At 43.1% G+C, this 27,255-nt stretch overlaps 1 protein-coding gene across 3 annotated transcripts in view; it reads right to left on the reverse strand.

Moving 5' to 3' along the window:
- Nucleotides 1–27,255, reverse strand: part of bcam (basal cell adhesion molecule (Lutheran blood group)) — a 134,927-nt gene that overhangs the window by 77,682 nt on the left and 29,990 nt on the right. For 2 of the 3 annotated variants that reach the window (XM_062962096.1, XM_062962095.1), the window contains exon 1: nucleotides 20,237–20,383. The exons of the other annotated variant lie outside the window; for it this stretch is intronic. In XM_062962096.1, the coding sequence (XP_062818166.1) occupies nucleotides 20,237–20,321 (85 nt within the window). In that variant the 5' untranslated portion in view covers nucleotides 20,322–20,383. Of the gene's footprint in view, nucleotides 1–20,236; nucleotides 20,384–27,255 lie in introns of those variants that run through there. 3 annotated transcript variants of the gene reach the window in all.

The raw sequence follows: 27,255 nt of genomic DNA on the forward strand, positions 1-27,255 counted from the left end.
ATCACAATATTATATGTCGCCACTTAGCATCTCAAGCAAGAGATAAAAGTGGGACATGAATATAATAATAATAATAATAATAATAATAATAATAATAATAATAATAATAATAATAGCAGCAGTAGTAGTGATATCAAGGCTCATCATTATATTATATGTTGTCCAAATCTGAAGTGGGCTGGGTTCAGTGCTGTTTGTATAAGGGTGAACTACAACTCTCAGAGCAAGAAGTGAGTGAAGCTACTTGGTCCATCCTCCCCCAATCTGCCCCACGACGGAAAGGGGTTCGTGGGGGTTCTGTGGGCCAAGTCAGGTCCAGTTCCGTCACTGGTGGGCATCGCAGTGGCCTGTGGGAGCCGTAGCGATTGAAAGTACTACAAATCCCATCACCCATGGTCCATCGTCCCACAAATGGCACCAGGCCGTAAAGTGCATCATGGGGGTTAAGTGTGCCAAGTTTGGTCCATGTCAGTGATTCCTGGCGGTCACAGCGGCCAATCAGAAAACTGCCACATACATACACACATACATACATACCCACATACAAACACAAACACTATATAGATATAGACTAGCTGTGCCCAGCCACGCGTTGCTGTGGTGTTGTCTGGTGGTGTTGGTGAGAACTTATTGAGGCTGGATGGCCATCTGTCAGGAGTGCTTGGATTGTGTCATCCTGCATGGTAGAAGGAAGTTGATTTGCATGATCACTGCAAACCTTAGGATTGTATGATGATGTTATTATTATTATTAGTATTGAGAGGCTGGGTGGCCATCTGTTGGGAGTGCTTGGATTGTGTCCTGCATGGCAGAATTGGGTTGGACTGTATGGCCTTTACAGGTGTCTCCTAACTGTCTGATGCTATGATTTGATGTGTATTATTATTGTGCAAATACTGGATGGGCATCTGTCAGGAGTGGTTGGATTGTGTCCTCCTGCATGATATAAGGAAGTTGAACTGGATGACCCTTAGGGGTATCTGCTAACCTTAGGATTGTATTATTATTATTATTATTATTATTATTATTATTATTATTATTATTATTATTATTGAGAAGCTGGGTGAGCTGAGTAGGTTGCTAGGAGACCAAGTGGGCGGAGCTTAACCTTCTAACTGGCAGCAATTGGATAAAAAAAATTATTACTCTCCCTCTAATTAGGACTTTACTTTTCTTTACTTTTTGTTGTATCAACCTAGAGGCGTGGATGATGGGTTGTATTGTCAAATTTCGAGGTCGGGGGGGCCTGTAGTTTTGTTGTTTTGTGGGTCGCCGTGATGCCATCACTCTTTTATATATATAGATAGAAGATATAGATAGAAGCTCAATAGATTAACACTAGATTTATCTCTCCAGAAAGACTCAAAGCAGCTTCCCTGTGTATTTTCCCCCATTTGAACCCCGGTTTCCCCTCTGAGCGCCTTCTTCTTCTCCATTTTCTTCCACTCTTTTTCTTTCTTTTCTTCCTTCCTTTCTTCTTTCCTTCTTTCGGTGTGACTTGTCCCCTGCCGTCGGCCGCATTGTGTTCCTCCAGCCAAGCGTGTCAACCTCTTCAAATCGCCGAGAAGAAATTAATGATTTCTCTCCCGTCTTGCTTTCTCTCTCCAAACACGGAAAGCCTGGCTCGCCTCCGGACAAAAGGCCCCGGCTTTGAATCCCAGGGGTTTCCCAAAGGATGATGGGAGTGGCAGTCTGAAAAGGGAGCCCAAGTGGGACTGCAGGAACCACCTTGGAGCCTTCCTTATCTATGGAAATCCACGTGATTTAAACACCCACGATCGCACACCAGATCCGACCCCAAAACTTCCAAAGTGTGGGTGAACCACAATTGGGACCACAATTCCCATCATCCCCACTTATCCAACGGAAGATAGTTCCATCTTGTCTCCTGTGCCATAGCAACATGCTATGCTAATTTTATATACATATATATATAATTTATAAATATATAATATACTAGCTGTGCCCGGCCACGCGTTGCTGTGGCAAAGTGGTGGTGGTATTGGTTAAAAATTGTTGTGTAATTTTTATTTGACGTTATTTGTATTTTTTAATTAATTTTATTGTAAGTGATCTTTTTATTTATTATATTTTATTATTTTCTTGTATTATTTTTAGTTATTTTCTGTTATAGTATTTTATTGTATTAATCTTTTAGTGTTTTTAATTATTTTTTCGTGTTTTTTATTATTTTTTATTGGGTTGCTAGGAGACCAAGTTGGAGGAGCTTAGCCTTCTAACTGGCAGCAATTGGATAAAAGCAATTATTCCTCTCCCTCTAATGAGGACTTTATTTTTCTTTTCTTTTTGTTGTATCAACCTAGAGGCGTGGATGATGGGTTGTGTTGTCAAATTTCGAGGTTGGGGGGCCTCTAGTTTTGTTGTTTTGTTGGTCGCCGTGATGCCATCACTCTTTTATATATATAGATTGTATATACCGTATATACTCGAGTATAAGCCGACCCAAACATAAGCCGAGGCACCTAACTTTACCACAAAAAACTGGGAAAACATTGACTCAAGTGTAAGCTGAGGGTGGTAAATTTCAGAAATAAAAATAGATACCAATAAAATTACACGAATTGAGGCATCAATAGGTTAAATATTTTTGAATATTTACATCAAGCTCAAATTTAAGATAAGATTGTCCAACTCTGATCAAATCATTATTCTCATTGTCTTCAATGTAAATGTGCTTATGGATCCTTTTAATAATAATAGAGTAAAATAATACACGTAATAATAATAACAAATACATGAAAATAATACAAGTAATAATAAAAAGAGTAAAATAATAAATGCAATAATAATAATGAGAGTGAAATAATAAATGTATTAATACAGTAGAGTCTCACGTATCCAACATTCGCTTATCCAATGTTCTGGATTATCCAACACATTTTTGTAGTCAATGTTTTCAATACATCGTGATATTTTGGTGCTAAATTCGTAAATACAGTAATTACTACATCGCATTACTGCATATTGAACTACTTTTTCTGTCAAACTTGTTGTATAACATGATGTTTTGGTGCTTAATTTGTAAAATCATAACCTAATTTGATGTTTAATAGGCTTCTCCTTCATCTCTCCTTATTATTCAGCATATTTGCTTATCCAACTTTCTGCTGGCCGATTTATGTTGGATAAGTGAGACTCTACTGTAATTTTATTTTTGAAATTTACCGATAGAGGCTGCTACATTTCCCACTCTAGTCTTATACTCGAGTCAATCAGTTTTCCCAGTTTTTTGTGGTAAAAATTAGGTGCCTTGGCTTATATTTGGGTCGGCTTATACTCGAGTATATACGGTATATGTTTTTAAGCTTTGTACAATGTTTTTATTATGTATTGCTAATTGATTTAATTGCGTTTGTGTTGTTGATTTTTATTGAATTTGTGGGCACTGAATTTTGCCAATTGCAAGCCGCCTCGAGTCCCCTAGGGTGAGAAAGGTGCGGTAAAAATGTTGTAAATAAAATAAAATAAAATAAAATAAATAAGTGATTCCGGCCATGAAAGCCTTGGGCAACACAAAAGCAATTGGCTTGGAGGTCCCTTTCTCTCCTTTTGTGCCAGGAAAGTGCCCGACTTGGGCGGCTGCCCTTGCAAGCCACTAACTCCCTTCCCTCACCCTCGTTAATTAGCCGGCTTCGTTAACGGCATCTGGATCAAGACGCAGTGCCCTCCGGCTGCCCCCTCTCCCTCTTCGCCCAAAGACGGGCATCGCGAAGGGACAGGCAGCTCCGCAAGGCCTATTTCCAGACCAAGGCTGGGCCGGTTGGGCTCTTTTTTTAGCTCCTCCGGGGATTTGGGGCCCAGAAGGGATCCGGCTATTCATAGCCACTGCCGGGCATTCGGTTCCCAGAGTTTCTGATGGATGGATATCAGGCCAGTCTGCAGAAAGTATGCGCTGGGCTTCAATTGCACACCTACATTGCATGCACGGTCCGGCCTTTGCACACCTACATTGCATGCACGGAATCCTGAGAGTTGTAGTTTGGATCACAGGCCATCCTTGGGCAAGCCTCTCTCTCTCAGCCTCAAGAGGAGATCAAAGGGAAATCCCTTTTGAACTAATCTCACTAAGACAGGTTCGTTGCAGTGTCACCGTAAATGGAAAATGACATGAAGATGCACAGAATCAAAACTAGGATCCTGAATTTTGTTCAGAAGCAAATAAGAGGCAGATAATTATCCGCTGATGAAAGGAGGAATCCAGGGAGTTTCAGAAAAACATCTACTTCTGCTTTATTGACTATCCTAAAGCCTTCGACTGTGTGGATCATAATAAACTATGGCACATTCTTGGTGGTCTGGGGAGACCAAGTCCCCTTGTCTGTCTCCTGAGAAATCTGTATAAAGACCAAGTAGCCACAGTCAGAACAGACCACGGAACAGGAGAAGGGTTCAAGATTGGGAAAGGAGTGTGGACATCAGGGCTGCATCCTCTCACCCTCCCTATTCAACTTGTACGCAGAACACATCATGCGACAGGCGGGGCTTGAGGAATCCAAGGCCGGAGTTAAAATTGCTGGAAGAAACATTAACAACCTCAGGTATGCAGATGATACCACTCTGATGGTGAAAGCCAGGAGGAGCTGAGGAGCCTTATCATGAAGGTGGAAGAAGAAAGTGCAAAAGCCGAGCTGCAGTTAAACGTCAAGAAAACGTCAAGATCATGGCAACGACACCTGTTGACAACTGGCAAATAGAGGGAGAAAACGTGGAGGCAGTGACAGACTTTATATTTCTAGGCACGAAGATGACTGCAGCCAGGAAGTCAGAGGAAGTCTTGGGGAGAGAGCAATGGCCAACCTGGACAAAATAGTGAAGAGCAGAGACATCACACTGGCAACGAAGGTCCGCATAGTGAAAGCCATGGTATTCCCCATAGTAACCTATGGATGCGAGAGCTGGACCATAAGGAAGGCTGAGCGAAGGACAAGAGATGTTTTTGAAGGAAAATCCTGAGCGTGCCTTGGACCTTGGCAAGAAGATCCAACCAGTCCATCCTCCAGGAAATAATGCCCAATGGCTGCTCACTGGAGGGAAGGATATTGGAGGCAAAGATGAAGTATTTTGGCCACATCATGAGGAGACAGGAAAGCTTGGAGAAGATCACGATGCTGGGGAAAAAGGAAGGAAAAAGGAAGAGAGGCCGACCAAGGGCGAGATGGATGGACGGTATCCTTGATGGTCCAGGAGGTCACAAAGTGTCGGAAACGACTATGCGACTGAGCAGCAGCAGCAATGGTTTGAGGCCCCTGATGGCACAGTGTGTTAAAGAACTGTGCTGCTGAACTTGCGGACCGAAAGGTCCCAGGTTCGAATCCCGGGAGCGGCGTGAGCCCCCGCTGTTAGCCCCAGCTCATGCCAACCTAGCAGTTCAAAAACATGCCAATGTGAGTAGATCAATAGGTACCGCTCCGGCGGGAAGGTAACGGTGCTCCATGCAATCATGCCAGTGGCCACATGACCTTGGAGATGTCTACGGACAACGCTGGCTCTTCGGCTTAGAAATGAACATGAGCACCAACCCCAGAGTCGGACACGACTGGACTTAACGTCAGCGGAAACCTTTACCTTTACCTTTAATGGTATGAAAAAGGCACACCTGGCACCCTTGTCTCGGTGCTGTATTTTGCCTTGGCTGCTGTTTCGGAGTGTTTTCCTCCCTTTGCGGCCCCTTCTCCCCCTCCCTTTGCCTATGGCTGGGGCTTGGAGGGCCCCCCAAAGTGGCCAGACCGGTTTCGTCTCTCTGGAGACCTCAAAGGCGCCATTCTTTGCGAACAGCAGCCAGAAAAGGGAGCAAATGCAGGGAAGAATACACAAGAACCCACCTCCAAGAGCAGACAGATTTAATTGCATATTAAACTATCCCGGCAGCAGGCTTTCAAGCTGCGATATTCATGGTCTTGGCTTGCTCGGAGCCACTTTGCAAAGTGCATCCACAGGGCAGAATTCGTGCAGTTTGATACCATTTGAGCGACAATAAATGTCATAAAATCAGGGGACTTTATCCTTGGCTACATCGGGGTGCAGGCCCTTCTTCTTGAACCCGCATTCCCAAATATTCTGAACTGATACGATCTGCAGAGATTAGCATCCTAGCACATGCCGGAGGGGCAAAATAATAGGTTTTTAGGCATCTCAATCGGAGAAGCACACCGAAGATATAACAAGATGTAACATATTCTGGCAGGCCTGGGACCACATGCCGAGAGAGCCATCTGTGGGCTTCTCCAATGGCCGGGAAGCTCTCCGCATGGCATCTGCATCCCCACGTAATTTGGAGACATGGGAGAAGAATAAAGATCCTTGGAGACAAAGGCATTAAAAAGCCAATGTGATCCAAGGCTGCATCTATAGAAGAACAGTAGAGAGGAAAGTCCTCGTCCAACTCCCTTCTGCTTTGTAATAACAACCGTGTCCAGTTCTGGAAAGAACAAGTCAATAACACTATGTAATGTGAGTTGTGTTTCTGGATTACCAATGTCATTTCTTAATTGGGTCTACCATAAAAACATGGGAAAAGTTTATCAAACTGGCGAAACTTGTTTTTTGCGGGAGGGACATTCTGCTTTCGCACATTATCTAATAATAATAATAATAATAATAATAATAATAATAATAATAATAATAAGAGATAATGTGCGATAGCAGAATATGTAAAGCAAAGTGAAGAACCTGCTTTGATTGAAGTCAAAAATCAGAAACTCCTCAAAGTACAGCAGACAAAAAACCAGTACAAGAAAACCGCACTACAAACTAGAGCTGACAGCTGGCACAACAAAACATTGCATGGAAAGTTCCTTGACAAAATTGAAGGAAAAGCTGATAAGGAGAAGACCTGGCTCTGGCTCACGAATGGGACCCTGAAGAAGGAGACAGAAGGCCTGATCCTTGCAGCCCAGGAGCAAGACATCAGGACAAAGGCAATTCAGGCCAAGATCGAAAAATCAGCTGATGACCCAAAATGCAGACTCTGCAAGGAAGCTGACGAAACCATGGATCATATTTTCAGCTGCTGTAAGAAAATCGCACAGACAGACTACAAACAGATGCATAACTGTGGCCCAAATGATTCATTGGAACTTATGCCTCAAGTACCACCTCCCAGCAGCAAAGAACTGGTAGGATCACAAACCTGCAAAAGTATTGGAAAATGAGCACGCAAAGATACTGTGGGACTTCCGAATCCAGACTGACAAAGTTCTGGAACACAACATACCAGACATCACAGTTGTGGAAAGGAAAAAGGTTTGGATCATTGATGTCGCCATCCCAGGTGACAGTCGCATTGACGAAAAACAACAGGAAAAACTCAGCCGCTCTCAGGACCTCAAGATTGAACTGCAAAGACTCTGGCAGAAACCAGTGCAGGTGGTCCCGGTGGTGATGGGCACATTGGGTGCCGTGCCAAAAGATCTCAGCCGGCATTTGGAAACAATAAACATTGACAAAATTACGATCTGCCAACTGCAAAAGGCCACCCGACTGGGATCTGCACACATCATCTGAAAATACATCACACAGTCCTAAACACTAGGGAAGTGTTCGACTTGTGATTTTGTGATACGAAATTCAGCAAATAGATCTCATTTGCTATGTCATACTATGTCATTGTGTCTATTATTATTATTATTATTATTATTATTATTATTATGTCAACAATCTTACAAAAAACAAATCTCGGCTATCAAACATCTATGAAATCTCACAAAATTTCACATCTGATGTACATGGATTTTTATTTTTATTTTTCGTGTCAGGAGAAACTGGAGTTGTTTCTGGAGTGAGAGAATTGGCCGTCTGCAAGGACGTTGCCCAGGGGACGCCCGGATGTTTTTGATGTTTTACCATCCTTGTGGGAGGCTTCTCTCGTGTCCCCGCATGGAGCTGGAGCTGATAGAGGGAGCTCTCCCTGGGTGGGATTCGAACCTGGCAGCTTTCAGATAAGCAACCCAACCTTCAAGTCACAAGGCTTTTATCGCCTAGGCCACAGGAGGCTCCCATGTACATGGATGACCTGAAGCTGTATGGGAAAACAGAAACTGAAATCCAGTCTCTGACCAACACTGTCCGAAACTTTAGTGCTGATATCAACGTGGAGTTTGGTTTGGACAAATGTTCAACAGTGGCATTGAAGAAGGGAAAAATCATTGAAAGTGAGGGCATAAATATGCCTAATGGCCAAACAATAAAGTGTCACCAGCCAGAGGGCTATAAATATCTGGGCATATTACAGCTGGACAACATCAAGCATGAAGATGTGAAAACTCTGGACAGCAAAGAATACACACAAAGGGTCAGAAAAATTCTCCAAAGCAAGCTTAATGGAGGCAACACCATCAAGGCCATAAACACCTGGGCCATACCTGTCATAAGATATGCTGCTGGCATTATAAATTGGACACAGGCGGAACTGGACAATTTGGACAGAAAAACAAGAAAACTCATGACCATTCATCATTCTCTGCACCCTCGCAGTGATGTTAACCGGCTATATCTGCCTAGAAGATCAGGGGGCAGAGGACTCTTGCAAGTAAAACAAGCAGTCAAAGAAGAAGAACATGCCCTGGCAGAAGATGTCAAGCAAAGTGAAGAACCTGCTTTGATTGAAGTCAAAAATCAGGAACTCCTCAAAACACAGCAGACAAAAAACCAGTACAAGAAAACTGCACTACAAACTAGAGCTGACAGCTGGCACAACAAAACATTGTCGTTGTGTCAATGATAATGATAATAGGGTCCCTCCCAACTCTATGACTTTCCTGCAAACAAGCCCTTCTTGCACAAGAGTTGGACTGGATGGACTTGGGGGGTCCCTCCCAACTCTAAGGCCAAGAAAGGAGCTGTTCTTGCAGCATCGGATCCCAAGACTCTGGGAAAAGCTAACGCAGGGGACCTGGAATGCGGGAGGCGAGGGCTGAGCAAACAACCAGCTGGGACTTGTTTGGGTAAGGAGAGCAACCCTCCCAAGGGCTTCTTGGAGAGACGGGGCCCCGGGGACTTGGGTGTGATTTACACCAGCGGCACCTCCTTCTCCTCCTTCCTCCCTCCCACATCCCACACGCAACACTTTGGCATCCAAAGGCTATCATCCACTTCATAAACATCCTCCCTTTTCTCGTCTCTTTTTGTGCCAGCCTCTGGCGGCATCTGCAAAAGCTTGGGCTGGAATGGGACTTGAACCACCCTCTGGAAGCTCTTTTCTAGGAAATATGCTTTGGGGAAACTAGTGGCCGCAACTTCTAATCCTCATGGAGCTTTTGGGGATTATGGTGCACTCCGTCAAATTTCGGGTACGCGCTGTGTCCACCTGGTTTAAGAAGTTGGGAGTGGAATTGGAGACCGAAAGTGATAAGTGGGTTATTCATAGAATCATAGAATAGTAGAGTTGGAAGAGACCTCATGGGCCATCCAGTCCAACCCCATTCTGCCAAGAAGCAGGAAATGCAAGTCATAGTTATTACAGTAGAGTCTCACTTATCCAACACTCGCTTATCCAACGTTCTGGATTATCCAATGCATTTTTGTAGTCAATGTTTTCAATACATCATGATATTTTGGTGCTAAATTTGTCAATACAGTAATTACTACATAGCATTACTGTGTATTGAACTACTTTTTCTGTCAAATTTGTTGTATAACATGATGTTTTGGTGCTTAATTTGTAAAATCATAACCTAATTTGATGTTTAATAGGTTTTTCCTTAATCTCTCCTTATTATCCAACATATATCCAACGTTCTGCCGGCCCGTTTATGTTGGATAAGCGAGACTCTACTGTATTAATAACTTATTAATGCAAGTCTTAGTTTTACAATGTCTTTCACCTTGTGCGCCGCCAAACTACAACTCCCAGGATTCCACCGCATTGAGCGCTTTGAGTATCCTTCTGAACAGATAAAGCGGGGTATAAATAAATATTATAATAATGAATTTCACTTATCCAACATTCACTTATCCAACGTTCTGGATTATCCAACGCAGTCGGCCTTTTAGTAGTCAATGTTTTTGTAGTCAATCTTTTCAATACATTGGTGCTAAATTCGTAAATACAGTAATTACTACATAACACTGCTGTGTATTGAACTGTCAAATTTGTTGGATAAGTGAGACTCTACTGTATTATTAAAGCAGTGCTAAACAGTGTTTATTCTACAACATAGATGCACCCAGAGGACGCGAAAGACCTTGCAAAACTACAGCTCCCAAGATTTCACCGCGCTGAGTCATTAAAGCAGTGCCAAACGGTGTTCGTTCTACAGTGTAGATGCACCCAGAGAAAGACTTTTCAAAACTACAAATCCCAGGATGCCACAGCATTGAGTCATAGCGGGTAAAATAGTGCCAAACTGCACGGATCCTACAAGAGTAGGTGGTGTACCTGTAGGAAGGCACCTTTGAGACCATTCCATTTACAGTAGAGTCTCACTTATCCAACATAAACGGGCCGGCAGAACGTTGGACAAGCGAATATATTGGATAACAAGGAGAGATTAAGGAGAAGCCTATTATACACCAAATTAAATTATGATTACAAATTAAGCACCAAAACATCATGTTATACAACAAATTTGGCAGAAAAAGTAGTTCAATATGCAGTAATGCTATGTAGTAATTACTGTATTTACGAATTTAGCACCAAAATATCACGATGTATTGAAAACATTGATTACAAAAATCCAGAACGTTGGATAAGCGAGTGTTGGATAAGTGAGACTCTACTGTATCTGTAAGAGTGTTTAACAAATATTTCAGGGGAAAATGCTTTCATAAGATTAATGAATATATATTTTTCTTCTTCCTGACTTGCAAAGGGTGTCTTTCTCTTTGCAAAACATTCCCTTGATTAAGAGCGAGGGAGGCTTTGCAAAAGAAAACACACTGATAAGGGAGGAGAAGAGAGAAATAGATCACGTATTGCAAGCAACAGCCTGCAGGCTTTGCAAAAGAAAAAAACACTGATAAGGGAAGAGAAGAGAGAAATAGATCACGTATTGCAAGAAATAGCTTGCATGCTTTGCAAAAGAAAAAACACTGATAAGGGAGGAGAAGAGAGAAATAGATCACGTATTGCAAGAAATAGCCTGGAGGCTTTGCAAAAGAAAAAACACTGATAAGGGAGGAGAAGAGAGAAATAGATCACGTATTGCAAGAAATAGCCTGCAGGCTTTGCAAAAGAAAAAACACTGATAAGGGAGGAGAAGAGAGAAATAGATCACGTATTGCAAGAAATAGCCTGCAGGCTTTGCAAAAGCAAAAACACTGATAAGGGAAGAGAAGAGAGAAATAGATCACATATTGCAAGAAATAGCCTGCAGGCTTTGCAAAAGAAAAAACACTGATAAGGGAGGAGAAGAGAGAAATAGATCACGTATTGCAAGAAATAGCCTGCAGGCTTTGCAAAAGAAAAAACACTGATAAGGGAAGAGAAGAGAGAAATAGATCACGTATTGCAAGAAATAGCCTGCAGGCTTTGCAAAAGAAAAAACACTGATAAGGGAGGAGAAGAGAGAAATAGATCACATATTGCAAGCAACAGCCTGCAGGCTTTGCAAAAGAAAAAACACTGATAAGGGAGGAGAAGAGAGAAATAGATCACATATTGCAAGCAACAGCCTGCAGGCTTTGCAAAAGAAAAAACACTGATAAGGGAGGAGAAGAGAGAAATAGATCACGTATTCCAAGAAATAGCCTGCAGGCTTTGCAAAAGAAAAAACACTGATAAGGGAGGAGAAGAGAGAAATAGATCACGTATTGCAAGAAATAGCCTGCAGGCTTTGCAAAAGAAAAAACACTGATAAGGGAGGAGGAGAGAGAAATAGATCACATATTGCAAGCAACAGCCTGCAGGCTCCGTTGCCGGCCTTGACCTTGACCCGATTATAAGCTGGAGGAGGTTTTTTCAGCTCATAAATAAGGGCTGAAAAACTCAGCTTATCTTCGAATATATATGGTATTCCGTGTGGAGCTTGGAAATTCACGAAATGCAAAGTCAACATGCGAACTCCAGGCACACACTGTATACACACATTGTTTCAGAAGGTGGAATCAAGAGTGAAACTGGATGCCGAAAATGACAATTGTGTTTTGAATGCTAATCGCAAACATTCAACGGAGAGTTAAGGAAGACAGTTAGCTACAATTACAACAGCGAGGACAAAGCTCCGGTGCCAGCTGGCTGGGTCGGTGCCCGTTCTCTGCGAAGAATTGGAAACCATCCCGTTTCTCTTTGGAGGATTTCTTTGGTGAAAGCAAGAAGTGCTCACAATCAGAACCAAAGCCGCACCCTTTCGCCCTAACCTCCGAGGTGCACACCGTGGTCCAGGTATGAGGAACTTTGCACAAACCCACCCACGCTCTCCAAAGGACACTCGAGCCTGGCATTCCGAGAAACTCTCCAACACAGGAATGCTCACAAGGATTAGTGACTTCGTAATAACTTTTATAATCCAGTAGTACACAGAGCAGAAGTTTTAAGGCAGTGGTTCTTAACCTTCCTAATGCCACGACCCCTTAATATAGTTCCATTTTGAAGATTTAAAACACAATCCTGAATCACTCTGGGTCCAGATTCTAGAACCTGTCACGCCTTCCAAAGTCATAGATTTCCAGACGAAGCTCCTACAGAGTGTATCTTTTTGGATTTTCACACTCCAAACGGAACATCCAAGGGGTTGAACAATACCAACTCTAATGACTCTTTCTTGTAAAAATGGAAAAATTGATTAAGGCTTTTGCACAAGGTCTGATGGATGATTGGCCTATATATTCGGTGTTGCACTGTGTTAAATCTTTTATATATTGTATTTCACTATGTTATTTAACTATTTTAACTATTTTATTCTTATTTTATTGTATTATGATATACTGGTAGTGATCCTTGTATGTTGGTTTTATATCTGTAAGCCGCCCCAAGTCCCTTTGGGGAGATGGTGGCGGGGAACAAAAAAAAATTATTATTATTATTATTATTATTATTATTATTATTATTATTATTATTATCCTGCCAGTTGTGTAAGCCGCCCTGAGTCCCCTTGGGGAGAAGGGCGGGGTAGAAATATTGGAAATAAATAAATAATTGTAATAATTGTAATTGTAAATAACCTTTAGCCGCTATATATGTTCCCTATAGGATCCATATTAAAAAAAATTCAGAAAAACAACTTAAAGGAAAGACTACAATCCACCTGAGGAAGACTCTTTTGAATTGAAACCAGTTGTGGTTTTGGAGTCTACAATCCACAGTAAAGAAATACGAACAATCTATATATATAAAAGAGTGATGGAATCCCGGTGGCCGACAAAACAAAAAAATTACAGGCCCCCCCAACCTCAAAATTTTGTCATTTGGGAGTTGTACTTGCCAGGATTTATAGTTCACCTATAATCGAAGAGCACTGATTTTGTCATTTGGGTGTTGTAGTTGCCAGGATTTATAGTTCACCTATAATCAAAGAGCATTCTGAACTCCACCAATGATGGAATTGAGCCAAACTTGGCACACAGAACTCCCACGACCATCAGGAAATACTGAAAGGGTTTGCTGCCCATTGACCTTGAGTTTGGGAGTTGTAGCTCACCTACATCCACAGCACTATGAACTCCAACTATGATGGATCTGGACCAAACTTGGCACAAATACTCAATACGCCCAAATTTGAACACTGGTGGAGTTTGGGGGAAAAAACCTTAACATTTGGGAATTGTAGTTGCTGGGATTTATAGTTCACCTACAATCAAAGAGCATTCTGAACTCCACCAATGATGTAATTGAGCCAAACTTGGCACACAGAACTCCCACGACCAACAGAAAATATTGGAAGGGTTTAGTGGGTGTTGACCTTGGGTTTGGGAGTTGTAGCTCACCTACATCCAGAGAGCACTGTGGACTCAAACAATGGTGTATCTGGACCAAACTTGGCACAAATACTCAATATGCCCAAATTTGAACACTGGTGGAGTTTGGGGGGGGGGGGGACTTAACATTTGGGAGTTGTAGTTGCTGGGATTTATAGTTCACCTACAATCAAAGAGCATTCTGAACTCCACCAATGATGGAATTGAACCAATCTTGGCACACAGAACTTCCACAACCATCAGGAGTCCCAACCCAGAAGTTGAGAAAGGCTGTTTTAAGTTTTGGAAGAAAGTGGGCTTCCCGGCAAAGAGAAGGTTTGGAGCTCAATGACTCAGGTTACATTTACAGAAGAGTGAGGACAAGAGCCAGTGATTACTCTGCATTAGTTCACTTATAATAGTTTGACCAAATAGCACAGTTTCATTGGCCAAGAGTGGCTGGGATGGGAAGATGAGGAGGCCAGGGTCCATTCCCATCCTCAACAGATACGTCACATTCTTTTTTGCGCATTAAAGTGTGTTTCATGCAGTTCCTTCCCATCATAGCACATCATCCTGGCCATGAGTCACTGCTGAGGCATTCAGATCCAGGAAAAGAGGTGATGCCAACCACCGATGGAGTTATGGGCAAGGCTTCAAATGGAAAACATCCAACGGGAGTGTTGTCGAAGGCTTTCATGGCCGGAATCACTGGGTTGCTGTGAGTTTTCCTGGTTGTGTGGCCATGTTCCAGAAGCATTCTCTCCTGACGTTTGGCCCACATCTATGGCAAGCAGCCTCAGAGGTGGTGAGGTCTGTTGGAAACTAGGCAAGTGGAGTTTTTATATATACACACACACACACACACACACACACACACATACTGTATATACTTGAGTATAAGCCTAGTTTTACAGCCCTTTTTTTAAGACTGAAAAAGCCCCCCTTGGCTTATACTCGGGTGAGGGTCCTGGTTGGCTTATATTTGGGTCAGATTATACTCGAGAATATATGGTAAGTTTATTGGTATCTCGGCTTATACTGGAGTCAATGTTTTCCCAGTCTTGTTGTGGTAAAATTAGGTGGGTCGGCTTATACTCGAGTATACGGTAATTTTATTGGTATCTCGGTTTATACTGGTGTCAAAGTTTTCCCAGTTCTTTTGTGGTAAAATAAGGTTCCTCAGCTTATACTTGAGTATATATGGTAATTTTATTTGCATCTCGGCTTATACTGGAGTCGATGTTTTCCCAGTTCTTTTGTGGTAAAATTAGGTGCCTCGGCTTATATTTGGGTCGGCTTATACTCGAGTATATATGGTAGATTGAATTGGTTGCGATGAGATAGTCATTGAAAAACTATGGCAAAATGTGTTATTGCAGGACATCCCTCTCATAAAAAATAAAATATAATTTTGTGGTTTAACACCATTTTTCCTTGTTTTTATGATGGAACCAATCAGGAAATGACATTGATAATCCAGGAACAAAAATCGTGTTACATAGAGTTATGCACGTTTCTCCTATTTCTCCAGTTTTCCCTCACTTTTCCCAAAATAACCCCATCCATTGAAAAGGTGGGGAGATGGGGAGATATCGAAGAGTCCGTCAAAGGAGAGGAGGGATCAGCAGACATCTCTCCCCAATAAACACAAATAGGCTTTTCCACTTGAGAGGCTGCCGTGAGAGAGAAAGTCATCTGCCAGGTGCCAAAAGAGTCCGAGAAACAAGGCTCTCCGAGAAAGGAGAGGAGAAGAAAAGAGGGCGAGAAAAGCAGACTTTCCCAATAATCTATACACATAATAAAAGTGAAAATATGTACTATATATACTCGCGTATAAGCCTAGTTTTTCAGCCCTTTTTTTTTAAGACTGAAAAAGCCCCCCTCGGCTTATACTTGGGTGAGGGTCCTGGTTGGCTTGTATTTGGGTCAGCTTATACTCGAGAATATATGGTACATTAATTATTTTTCTCTATTATTGTTGCTACTATTACATTTGTTTTACTCTATTATTATTATTATTATTATTATTATTATTATTATTGACACAACGACGTTGTATGACACAGCAAACAAGATAGATATGCTGGATTTCGTTTCACAAAATCACAAGTCGAACACTTCCCAAGTGTCTAGGACTGTGTGATGTATTTTCGGATGATGCGTGCAGATCCCAGCAGGGTGGCCTTTTGCAGTTGGCAGATCGTAATTTTGTCAATGTCTATTGTTTCCAAATGCCGGCTGAGATCTTTTGGCACGGCACCCAGTGTGCCCATCACCACTGGGACCACCTGCACTGGTTTCTGCCAGAGTCTTTGAAGTTCAATCTTGAGGTCCTGAGAGCGGCTGAGTTTTTCCTGTTGTTTTTCGTCAATGCGACTGTCACCTGGGATGGCAACATCAATGATCCAAACCTTGTTCTTTTCCACAACTGTGATGTCTGGTGTGTTGTGTTCCAGAACTTTGTCAGTCTGGATCCGGAAGTCCCACACTATCTTTGCGTGTTCATTTTCCACAACCTTTGCAGGTTTGTGATCCCACCAGTTCTTAACTGCAGGGAGGTGATACTTGAGGCATAAGTTCCAATGAATCCTTTGGGCCACATAGTTGTGCCTCTGTTTGTAGTCTGTCTGTGCAATTTTCTTACAGCAGCTGAGGATATGATCAATGGTTTCATCGGTTTCCTTGCACAGTCTGCACTTTGGGTCATCAACTGATTTTTCGATCTTGGCCTTGATTGCATTTGTTCTGATGGCTTGCTCCTGGGCTGCAAGGATCAGGCCTTCTGTCTCCTTCTTCAGGGTCCCATTCGTGAGCCAGAGCCAGGTCTTCTCTTTATCAGCTTTTCCTTCAATTTTGTCAAGGAACTTTCCATGCAATGTTTTGTTGTGCCAGCTGTCAGCTCTAGTTTGTAGTGCAGTTTTCTTGTACTGGTTTTTTGTCTGCTGTGCTTTGAGGAGTTTCTGATTTTTGACTTCAATCAAAGCAGGTTCTTCACTTTGCTTGACATATTCTGCCAGGGCATGTTCTTCTTCTTTGACTGCTTGTTTTACTTGTAAGAGTCCTCTGCCCCCTGATCTTCTAGGCAGATACAGCCGGTCAACATCACTGCGAGGGTGCAGTGAATTATTATGGCACAGCAAACAAGATAGACATGCTGGATTTCGTATCACAAAATCACAAGTCAAACACTTCCCAAGTGTCTAGGACTGTGTGATGTATTATTATTATTATTACTATTATTATTATTATTATTATGGCACAGCAAACAAGATAGACATGCTGGATTTCGTATCACAAAATCACAAGTCAAACACTTCCCAAGTGTCTAGGACTGTGTGATGTATTATTATTATTATTATTATTATTATTATTATGGCACAGCAAACAAGATAGACATGCTGGATTTCGTATCACAAAATCACAAGTCAAACACTTCCCAAGTGTCTAGGACTGTGTGATGTACTATTTTCGGATGATGCGCCCAGATCCCAGCAGGGTGGCCTTTTGCAGTTGGCAGATCATAATTTTGTCAATGCCTATTGTTTCCAAATGCTGGCTGAGATCTTTTGGCACGGTACCCAGTGTGCCGATCACCACCGGGACCACCTGCACTGGTTTCTGCCAGAGTCTTTGAAGTTCAATCTTGAGGTCCTGATAGTGGCTGAGTTTTTCCTGTTGTTTTTCGTCAATGCGACATTGATGTCAATGCGGTGACATCAATGATCCAAACCTTTTTCTTTTCCACAACTGTGATGTCTGGTGTGTTGTTTGGAGCTTGAGTTTGAATGCTGAACTGGAGCTGATTTATCCAAGTTGGAGTTGCCGGAGGTATATTGTTGCTGCAACGTCTGAAGAACAAGACTGTTGCATCTTAGCTGAAGATAAGGACTTTATCATTTACTAGTCATCGTGTGAAAGCAGCTGAAAAATCCAAGGACTCTGCTGTATTTGTAAATACCTTTATATAAATCTTCTCTTTGTTAAAAAGACAGTTTGTTTCGCGTGTTCTCCTTAACCAGAGGGTAAAACTTCCGAAGAAAGGGGGTTGCAAGTTTAGAACCCCAATTGACTAGAGAGGTTTGGAGAGAATTCACCATAGTTTACAAGAGTTGTAGAGACTGGGATGTATAGGTCACCTCCAATCTAAGAGCACTTTGAACTCCACCAATGATGGACCTGGAACTCACTTGGGACACAGAACCCACATGACCAAGAAAAAAAAATTGGAGGGATTTATAGGAGTTGTAGTTCACCTACATTCACAATAATAATAATAATAATAATAATAATAATAATAACTTTATTCTTATACCCCGCCCCATCTCCCCAAAGGGACTTGGGGCAGCTTACATGGGGCCAAGCCCGGAACAACAATATAAAAACAAAAGCAAACAATAAAAACAGTCATAAAAGTCACATACAAAATAACTATGAACCTAAACAATGATAGATCTGGACCTAACTTGACATGCATATCCAATATGCCCACATTTGAATCCTGGTGGGATTTGAGGGGAGTTGGCCTGGGCATTTTGGAGTTGTGGGTACTGGGATGTATAGTTCACCTGCAATCAAGGCACACTCTGAACTCCACCAAAGAGTTCCCAACCTAGTATCCCATACACCTTAAAGTCTACAACATATCTATATTGAAGGAGAACCAATAACAAAATTGAACACCATTGAAAATCTACAAGATATAAGAATTGGAATTCAACATACAAATCAAAATTCAACATAAGAGTCGGCACCTTTCAGGCTCTTGGAGGAAGGAGTGGGATTGGATAGGAAGAGAAAGGCGATGAAAAAAGCAACTGCCTCCCCCAACATTTTCCCCTCCCAATACATACGCAAATAGGGTTTTTTTTTTCACTTGAACAGAATAGAATAGTGTTTACTGTCATTGTATATCGTACAACGAAATGAAATGCTATCCCCTATACGCATGGTATGTGCAGAATTACAAAAATAGAACACACATCCTTCCACATTCTAATCATAATGCCATATCAGTGTGAAATCACAGAATTCTATATAGGCTGGATCTATACTGCCATAAAATCCAGATTATCAAAGCAGATAATCCACATTACTTGCTTTGAACTGGATTATATGTGTCTTCATTGCAATATAAGGTAAAGGTAAAGATTTCCCGTGACGTTAAGTCCAGTCGTGACCGACTGGGCGTTGGTGCTCATCTCCATTTCTAAGCCGAAGAGCCGGCGTTGTCCATAGACACCTCCAAGGTCAAGCACTGAGCTGCTGAACTTGCAGACCGAAAGGTCCCAGGTTCAAATCCCAGGAGCGGAATGAGTGCCCGCTGTTAGCCCCAGCTCCTGCCAACCTAGCAGTTTGAAAACATGCAAATGTGAGTAGATCAATAGGTACCGCTCCAGCAGGAAGGTAATGGCGAGCTATGTCGTCATGCCGGCCACGTGACCTTGGAGGAGCCTACGGACAATGCCGGCTCTTCGGCTTAGAAATGGAGATGAGCACCAACCCCCAGAGTCGGTCATGACTGGACTTATAGTCAGGGGAAAACCTTTACCTTTAACACTGTGTATATAATGTGATTAGGGATGGCATTTAATTTCGTTGTACCCGACACAATACAGTTATTCCACTCTATTCTACTTTGACAGAGAAATAAGCTGGCAGGTGCCGGAAAACTCCTATTACCAATTGGCAAATTTCAATCTCTTCGAAAGAGATTGGAAAAGACAACAGCAAAATAGTGAGAAAAGCAGTCATTTCTCCCAATGGGCACACACACAACAACCAAGAGGTGAGGCTGGAGAGCCAAGCGGCTGGGCTGGCAGGTGCCAAAAAGAGTCCAAAGCAAGAAAGCTCTTGGGGAGAGGAGAGAGATTGCAAAGAAGGGAAAATGAGACATTCTGTCCCTAAAATATACGCACAAATACCCCCTTAATACACGTAAAGAAGGTGGCTTTTCCCACTTGAGGAGGGAGCAATGATGTTGAGAGAAAAAGCCAGAAGAGCCCAAGAAACAAGTGAAGAAAGAAACAAGAGAGGAGTGGGTTTGAGGTTTGGAGACGGGAGGGGGGACCTCGGAGAGGAAGGGGCGGAGCCAAAATTGGGGAGGGGAGAGAGCAGGTGAAGTTCTCAACAGGGACAAGGGGGTTGGTTGGTGGTCTAGGGGGAAAACGGGGAGGATCCCTTCATGCTCCAGGGCGCAGCAGCCTCTCCAAGAGGAGCCCTTTTTCTGTGCGCCCTGGGACTTCTAAGACTTGAGAGATTCCTTTTCGCTCCCAGGGCGCACGGAGCGGCTTCCCTTGGGGAGGCTCCTGCGCCCTGAAGAAAGAAGGGATCCTCCCCAAACTCTCCCAAACCCTCAAGGGAAGGCTCTTCTTTCCGTTCTTACCTGAACAAGCCAGGAGCAAGACCCCGACCCAAAGGAAGCCCCCTCGCCAAAGCGGCGCCTTCGCAGAGCCGCGCGCCGGAGCCATCGTTGCGCCCTCGAGTCTCGCCTTCGCTTCTCTGCGCCTCTGAAGCCGCTGCTTCAACGCCCCCCCCCCTCAACGTCCCGCCCCCCCGAGGCCCCGCCCACTCCCCTCAGGACACGCCCCCTCGGCTGGTTAAAGAGAGAGAAGAAAAGGAGAGGAGGAGCGAAAGAAAGAGAGGAAGGGGAGCTTCTTTCCAGGAGGCTCAGGGTCCCCAAAAGGGAACAAAGGGGATTCCCTTCCCAGAATCAAAACCAAGCCTATGCCGCTTCCACAGCTCTCCCCAATCTCTCCTCAGCTTGAGTTTTCTCCTGAATTCGGCTGAAAACAAGGACACACTTCCCTTTGGGAAAAGCTGTCCATAGAGTTTATTATTAGTAGTCAAGGTAAATGTTTCTCCTGATATTAAGTCTAGTGATGTCCGACTTTGGGGCTTGGTGCGCATTTCCATTTCTAAGCCAAAGAGCCCACCTCCAACCTATCTACAGTAGAGTCTCACTAATCCAAGCCTCGCTTATCCAAGCCTCTGGATAATCCAAGCCATTTTTGTAGTCAATGTTTTCAATATATCGTGATATTTTGGTGCTAAATTTGTAAATACAGTAAATACAACATAACATTACTGCGTATTGAACTACTTTTTCTGTCAAATTTGTTGTATAACATGATGTTTTGGTGCTTAATTTGTAAAATCATAACGTATTTTGATGTTTAATAGGCTTTTCCTTAATCTCTCCTTATTATCCAACATATTCGCTTATCCAACGTTCTGCCGGCCCGTTTACGTTGGATAAGCGAGACTCTACTGTATATAAAAGAGTGATGGAATCCTGGCGACCGCCAAAACAACAAAACTAAACACCCCACAACCTCGAAAATTGACAACACAACCCATCATCCACGCCTCTAGGTTGATACAACAACAACAAAAAAAAGAAAAATAAAGTCCTAATTAGAGGGAGAGGAATAATTGTTTTTATCTAATTGCTGCCAGTTAGAAGGCTAAGCTCCGCCCACTTGGTCTCCTAGCAACCCACTCACCCAGGGGACAGGCAGAGTTAGGCCTAACTTAGGCCTCTTTCACACTGCCTATAAAATACAGATTATCTGATTTTCACTGGATTATATGGCAGTGTAGACTCAAGGCCCTTCCACACAGCTATATAACCCATTTATAATCTTATATTATCTGCTTTAACTGGATTATCTGGACTCCACACCTTTACCCTTTACCTCAACTACCACCAATTCCTCAATACTTTATTTCCCATACCACCATACTTCGCCACAGCAACGCGTGGCCGGGCACAGCTAGTACTATAATACAGTAGAGTCTTACTTCCACCTGTAAACAAATCATTGACCAAATTGCTAAACTTTGCAGAATTGGATCAATTGATTCGTCTCCTTAGAAATAAGACAACGCAGCATTTTCAAAATACTGTATATACTCGAGTATAAGCCTAGTTTTTCAGCCCTTTTTTATGACTGAAAAGGCCCCCCTCGGCTTATACTCAGGTAAGGGTCTTGGTTGGCTTATATGTGGGTCAGCTTATACTCAAGAATATATGGTACATTTATTATATTTCTCTATTATTATTGGTATTACTACATTTAATATTTTTCTCTATTATTATTGCTACTATTATATTTATTTTACTGTATTATTATTATTATTATTATTATTATTAAAACATTTATTATTTCACTCTGATATTATTATTATTATTTTACTCTATTTATTACTACATGTATTATTTTTCTGTATTTTATTATTATTATTATTATTATTATTATTATTATTATTATTATTATTATATGTATTAGGACCGGGCTGTGGCGCAGGCTGGAAAGCAAGCCAGCTGCAAGAAATCAACAAATCACTCTGACCAAGAGGTCATGAGTTCGAGGCCAGCCCGGTACCTGCATCTTGTCTCTGTCTCTGTTCTGTGTCATGGCATTGAATGTTTGCCTTTATGTGTGCAATATGATCCGCCCTGAGTCCCCTTCGGGATGAGAAGGGCGGAATATAAATGCTGTAAATAAATAATAAATAAATATTATTTTACTCTATTATTATTAAACGGATACATAAGCACATTTACATTGAAAAAGATGAGAATAATGATTTGATCAGAGTTGGACACTGTTCTCTTAAATTTGAGCTTTATGTAAATATTCAAAAACGTGTAACCTACTGATGCCTCAATTAATGTAATTTTATTGGTATCTATTTTTATTTCTGAAATTTACCACTCTTGACTTATAGTGGAGTCAATGTTTTCCCAGTTTTTTTGTGGTAAAATTAGGTGCCTCGGCTTATATTCGGGTCGGCTTATACTCGAGTATATATGGTAATGTAATTTTATTGGTATCTATTTTTATTTCTGATATTTACCACCCTCGGCTTATACTGGAGTCAATGTTTTCCCAGTTTTTTTGTGGTAAAATTAGGTGCCTCGGCTTATATTCGGGTCGGCTTATACTCGAGTATATACGGTATTTGGGATTGGGAGATCTCTGATTCGCAGCAGCTCTTTCCTTCTCGCCAGGAGTGTCTGACCCACCTCCAAATTCTAGCTCAATTTCACAATTCCCAGGATTCCATAGCCATCAGCCATGGCAGTTCAAGCGAAGCCAAACTGCATTCATTCTGCCAGTGTAGATGGTTGCGTTGTCTAACATGTTTCCGGCCTCTTAAAAATAACATTCAGTTGTTGGTGTTGTTTCAGGCCGGGCTCAGACGTGGTCCAAAGAGGAATCAAATGCCAGGATGCACCACCGGTCGTGGCTCATTCTGCAACCTCTCCAACGGTGCAAGGAAAGGGAAGTCCATGAAGCAATGCGATTAAGGGAGGGGAGCGGGGCAACCAACACATCATCACACATCTGGGATTAAAGATAAAAAGTCCTGCCTGGGCATGCGGATTCCGGGAACGCAGGCAGCAGCATCGCTTTGGGGGCTTGGAAGGGGAGCATTCGCCTCCTGTGGTATGCCAGGTATCAGATCTACGAGGGTTGAATGAAAAGTAATGCCTCCACCTTCGTAACTCCTCAAACGATTGCAGTCCTGGCCTGCGGCAAGTCCTGGCTTGTTCAGTAGACTCTCCTCTATAGTTCCATTTGGAGGGAAGCCTTAGCATTGAATGGTTGTGTTGTTAAAGGACAAAGTATGGAACCCTGCGTAGATGGGGAAGCCTTAGCATTGAACGGTTGTGTTGTTAAAGGACAAAGTATGGAACCCTGCGCAGACGGGGAAGCCTTAGCATTGAACAGTTGTGTTGTTAAAGTGCGAAGTATGGAACCCTGTGCAGACGGTTGGTCCATGCGACTTAAGCAACGTGCAGTCACTGAATTCTTGGCAGGAGAAGGTCTCACCTCAAAGGATGGTCATCAGAGAATGCAAGCTGTTTGTGTTGATTATGTTGATGTGAGTACTGTGCGTTGTTGGGTGAGTAAGTTTAAAGATGCGGATGGAGCTATCTTGAAACCGGGCAAAATTAGACTGTCCTTCAGAAGTATCCTTCTTCAAAGAAAAATTTAAAGGTGATGAAAGACATTTCCTTGTTGACATCAAAAGCTCCAAGAAGAAAGGCAAATGGGACATTTTGGGATGGTCAAGGATGTCCCTGGCAACATCCTTTGGAGAGCTGGAAGTATTATTATTATGTTGTCGAAGGCTTTCATGGCCGGGATCACAGGGTTGTTGTATGTTTTCCGGGCTGTATGGCCATGTTCCAGAAGTATTCTCTCCTGACGTTTTGCCCACATCACTATATATACCTCACAGCCTCTGAGGATGCCTGCCATAGATGTGGGCGAAACGTCAGGAGAGAATGCTTCTGGAACATGGCCATACCTCACAACCCCTGAGGATGCCTGCCAGAGATGTGGGTGAAACGTCAGGAGAGAATGCTTCTGGAACATGGCCATACCTCACAACCTCTGAGGGTGCCTGCCATAGATGTGGGTGAAATGTCAGGAGAGAATGCTTCTGGAACATGGCCATACCTCACAACCTCTGAGGGTGCCTGCCAGAGACGTGGGTGAAACGTCAGAAGAGAATGCTTCTGGAACATGGCCATACCTCACAACCTCTGAGGGTGCCTGCCAGAGACGTGGGTGAAACGTCAGGAGAGAATGTTTCTGGAACATGGCCATACCTCACAACCCCTGAGGGTGCTTGCCATAGATGTGGGTGAAACGTCAGGAGAGAATGCTTCTGGAACATGGCCATACCTCACAACCTCTGAGGGTGCCTGCCAGAGACGTGGGTGAAACGTCAGGAGAGAATGCTTCTGGAACATGGCCATACCTCACAACCTCTGAGGGTGCCTGCCATAGATGTGGGTGAAATGTCAGGAGAGAATGCTTCTGGAACATGGCCATACCTCACAACCCCTGAGGATGCCTGCCAGAGATGTGGGTGAAACGTCAGGAGAGAATGCTTCTGGAACATGGCCATACCTCACAACCTCTGAGGGTGCCTGCCATAGATGTGGGTGAAATGTCAGGAGAGAATGCTTCTGGAACATGGCCATACCTCACAACCTCTGAGGGTGCCTGCCAGAGACGTGGGTGAAACGTCAGAAGAGAATGCTTCTGGAACATGGCCATACCTCACAACCTCTGAGGGTGCCTGCCAGAGACGTGGGTGAAACGTCAGGAGAGAATGTTTCTGGAACATGGCCATACCTCACAACCCCTGAGGGTGCTTGCCATAGATGTGGGTGAAACGTCAGGAGAGAATGCTTCTGGAACATGGCCATACCTCACAACTCCTGAGGGTGCCTGCCAGAGTTGTGGGTGAAACGTCAGGAGAGAATGCTTCTGGAACATGGCCATACCTCACAACCTCTGAGGGTGCCTGCCAGAGATGTGGGTGAAACGTCAGGAGAGAATGCTTCTGGAACATGGCCATACCTCACAACCTCTGAGGATGCCTGCCATAGATGTGGGCGAAACGTGCTCAATGCTGTGGAGTTTGCATTCTTCGGCAGAAAAGGCTCACGACCCTGTTGCCATAGATAGCACTGAGCCACGGGAAAGAGTATCAAACTGCATTCGTCCTATAGTGCGGATGCATCCAAGGCTAAGCGTTTGCTTCATTCTTCTCCTCTGTGGCACTTCTCCAGAACAATACTTTCCCTTGCTTTCTGCATTCGAGTACAAGAAAACCGCACTACAAACTAGAGCTGACAGTTGGCACAACAAAGTATTGCATGGAAAGAAAAAGAAGGGAAAATAAAGACTGTGCAACAGCTTGCCGGGAACGGCCAGGTTTGCAACCTGCTCTGTTTGCGGATCGTTTTGTTGTCTTTCTTCCCCTTCTGTTTCAGCCAGCTGACCTTCAGCCGCAGGAGGAATTAACTGACTTGTTGATCCTGGTGGGCCCAGAAGGGAAAAATGGGAGCAATGTCTGCCCTTGAAAAGGAGCCGAGCAGATTCCTAGCACACAAAATGGGAAGGAAAAGCGGAGGAGACGTCTCAAGCTGCGTCTCCACTGTGGAATTAATGCAGTTTGGCACCACTTGAGCTGCCGTGGCTCAATGCTGTGGACTTTGGATTATGCTTTCTTAGTATGGGCTTCAAAACTGGAGGTGTCCTCAGATGTTTCCTGCTATAATAATAATAATAATAATAATAATAATAATAATAATAATAATAATAATATTAATGGGTGAGAAAAATTCTCAAAAGCAAGCTCAATGGAGGCAACACCATCAAGGCCATAAACACCTGGGCCATACCTGTCATAAGATATACTGCTGGCATCATAAACTGGACACAGGTGGAACTAGACAATTTGGACAGAAAAACACGAAAACTCTCGACCATTCATCATTCACTGCACCCTCGCAGTGATGTTGACCGGCTATATCTGCCTAGAAGATCAGGGGGCAGAGGACTCTTACAAGTAAAACAAGCAGTCAAAGAAGAAGAACATGCCCTGGCAGAATACGTAAAGCAAAGTGAAGAACCTGCTTTGATTGAAGTCAAAAATCAGAAACTCCTCAAAGCACAGCAGACAAAAAATCAGTACAAGAAAACCGCACTACAAACTAGAGTTGAGAGCTGGCACAACAAAACATTGCATGGAAGGTTCCTTGACAAAATTGAAGGAAAAGCTGATAAGGAGAAGACCTGGCTCTGGCTCACGAATGGGACCCTGAAGAAGGAGACAGAAGGCCTGATCCTTGCAGCCCAGGAGCAAGACATCAGGACAAAGGCCATTAAGGCCAAGATCGAAAAATCAGCTGAAGACCCAAAATGCAGACTGTGCAAGGAAGCTGACGAAACCATGGATCATATCCTCAGCTGCTGTAAGAAAATCGCACAGACAGACTACAAACAGAGGCACAACTATGTGGCCCAAATGATTCATTGGAACTTATGCGTCAAGTACCACCTCCCAGCAGTAAAGAACTGGTGGGATCACAAACCAGCAAAGATCGTGGAAAATGAACACGCAAAGATACTGTGGGACTTCCTAATCCAGACTGACAAAGTTCTGGAACACAACACACCAGACATCACAGTTGTGGAAAAGAAAAAGGTTTGGATCATTAATGTCGCCATCCCAGGTGACAGTCGCATTGACGAAAAACAACAGGAAAAACTCAGCCGCTATCAGGACCTCAAGATTGAGCTTCAAAGACTCTGGCAGAAACCAGTGCAGGTGGTCCCGGTGGTGATCGGCAGACTGGGTGTCATGCCAAAAGATCTCAGCCGGCATTTGGAAACAATAGACATTGATAAAATTACGATCTGTCAACTGCAAAAGGCCACCCGACTGGGATCTGCGCGTATCATCCGAAAATACATCACACGGTCCTAGACACTTGGGAAGTGTTCGACTTGTGATTTTGTGATACGAAATCCAGCAGATCTATCTTGTTTGCTGTGTCATAATAAAATAAAATAATAATAATAATAATAA

This window comes from Anolis carolinensis, unplaced genomic scaffold (genome assembly GCF_035594765.1).
Source record: "Anolis carolinensis isolate JA03-04 unplaced genomic scaffold, rAnoCar3.1.pri scaffold_10, whole genome shotgun sequence".
In the NCBI taxonomy this organism is placed as follows: domain Eukaryota; kingdom Metazoa; phylum Chordata; class Lepidosauria; order Squamata; family Dactyloidae; genus Anolis; species Anolis carolinensis.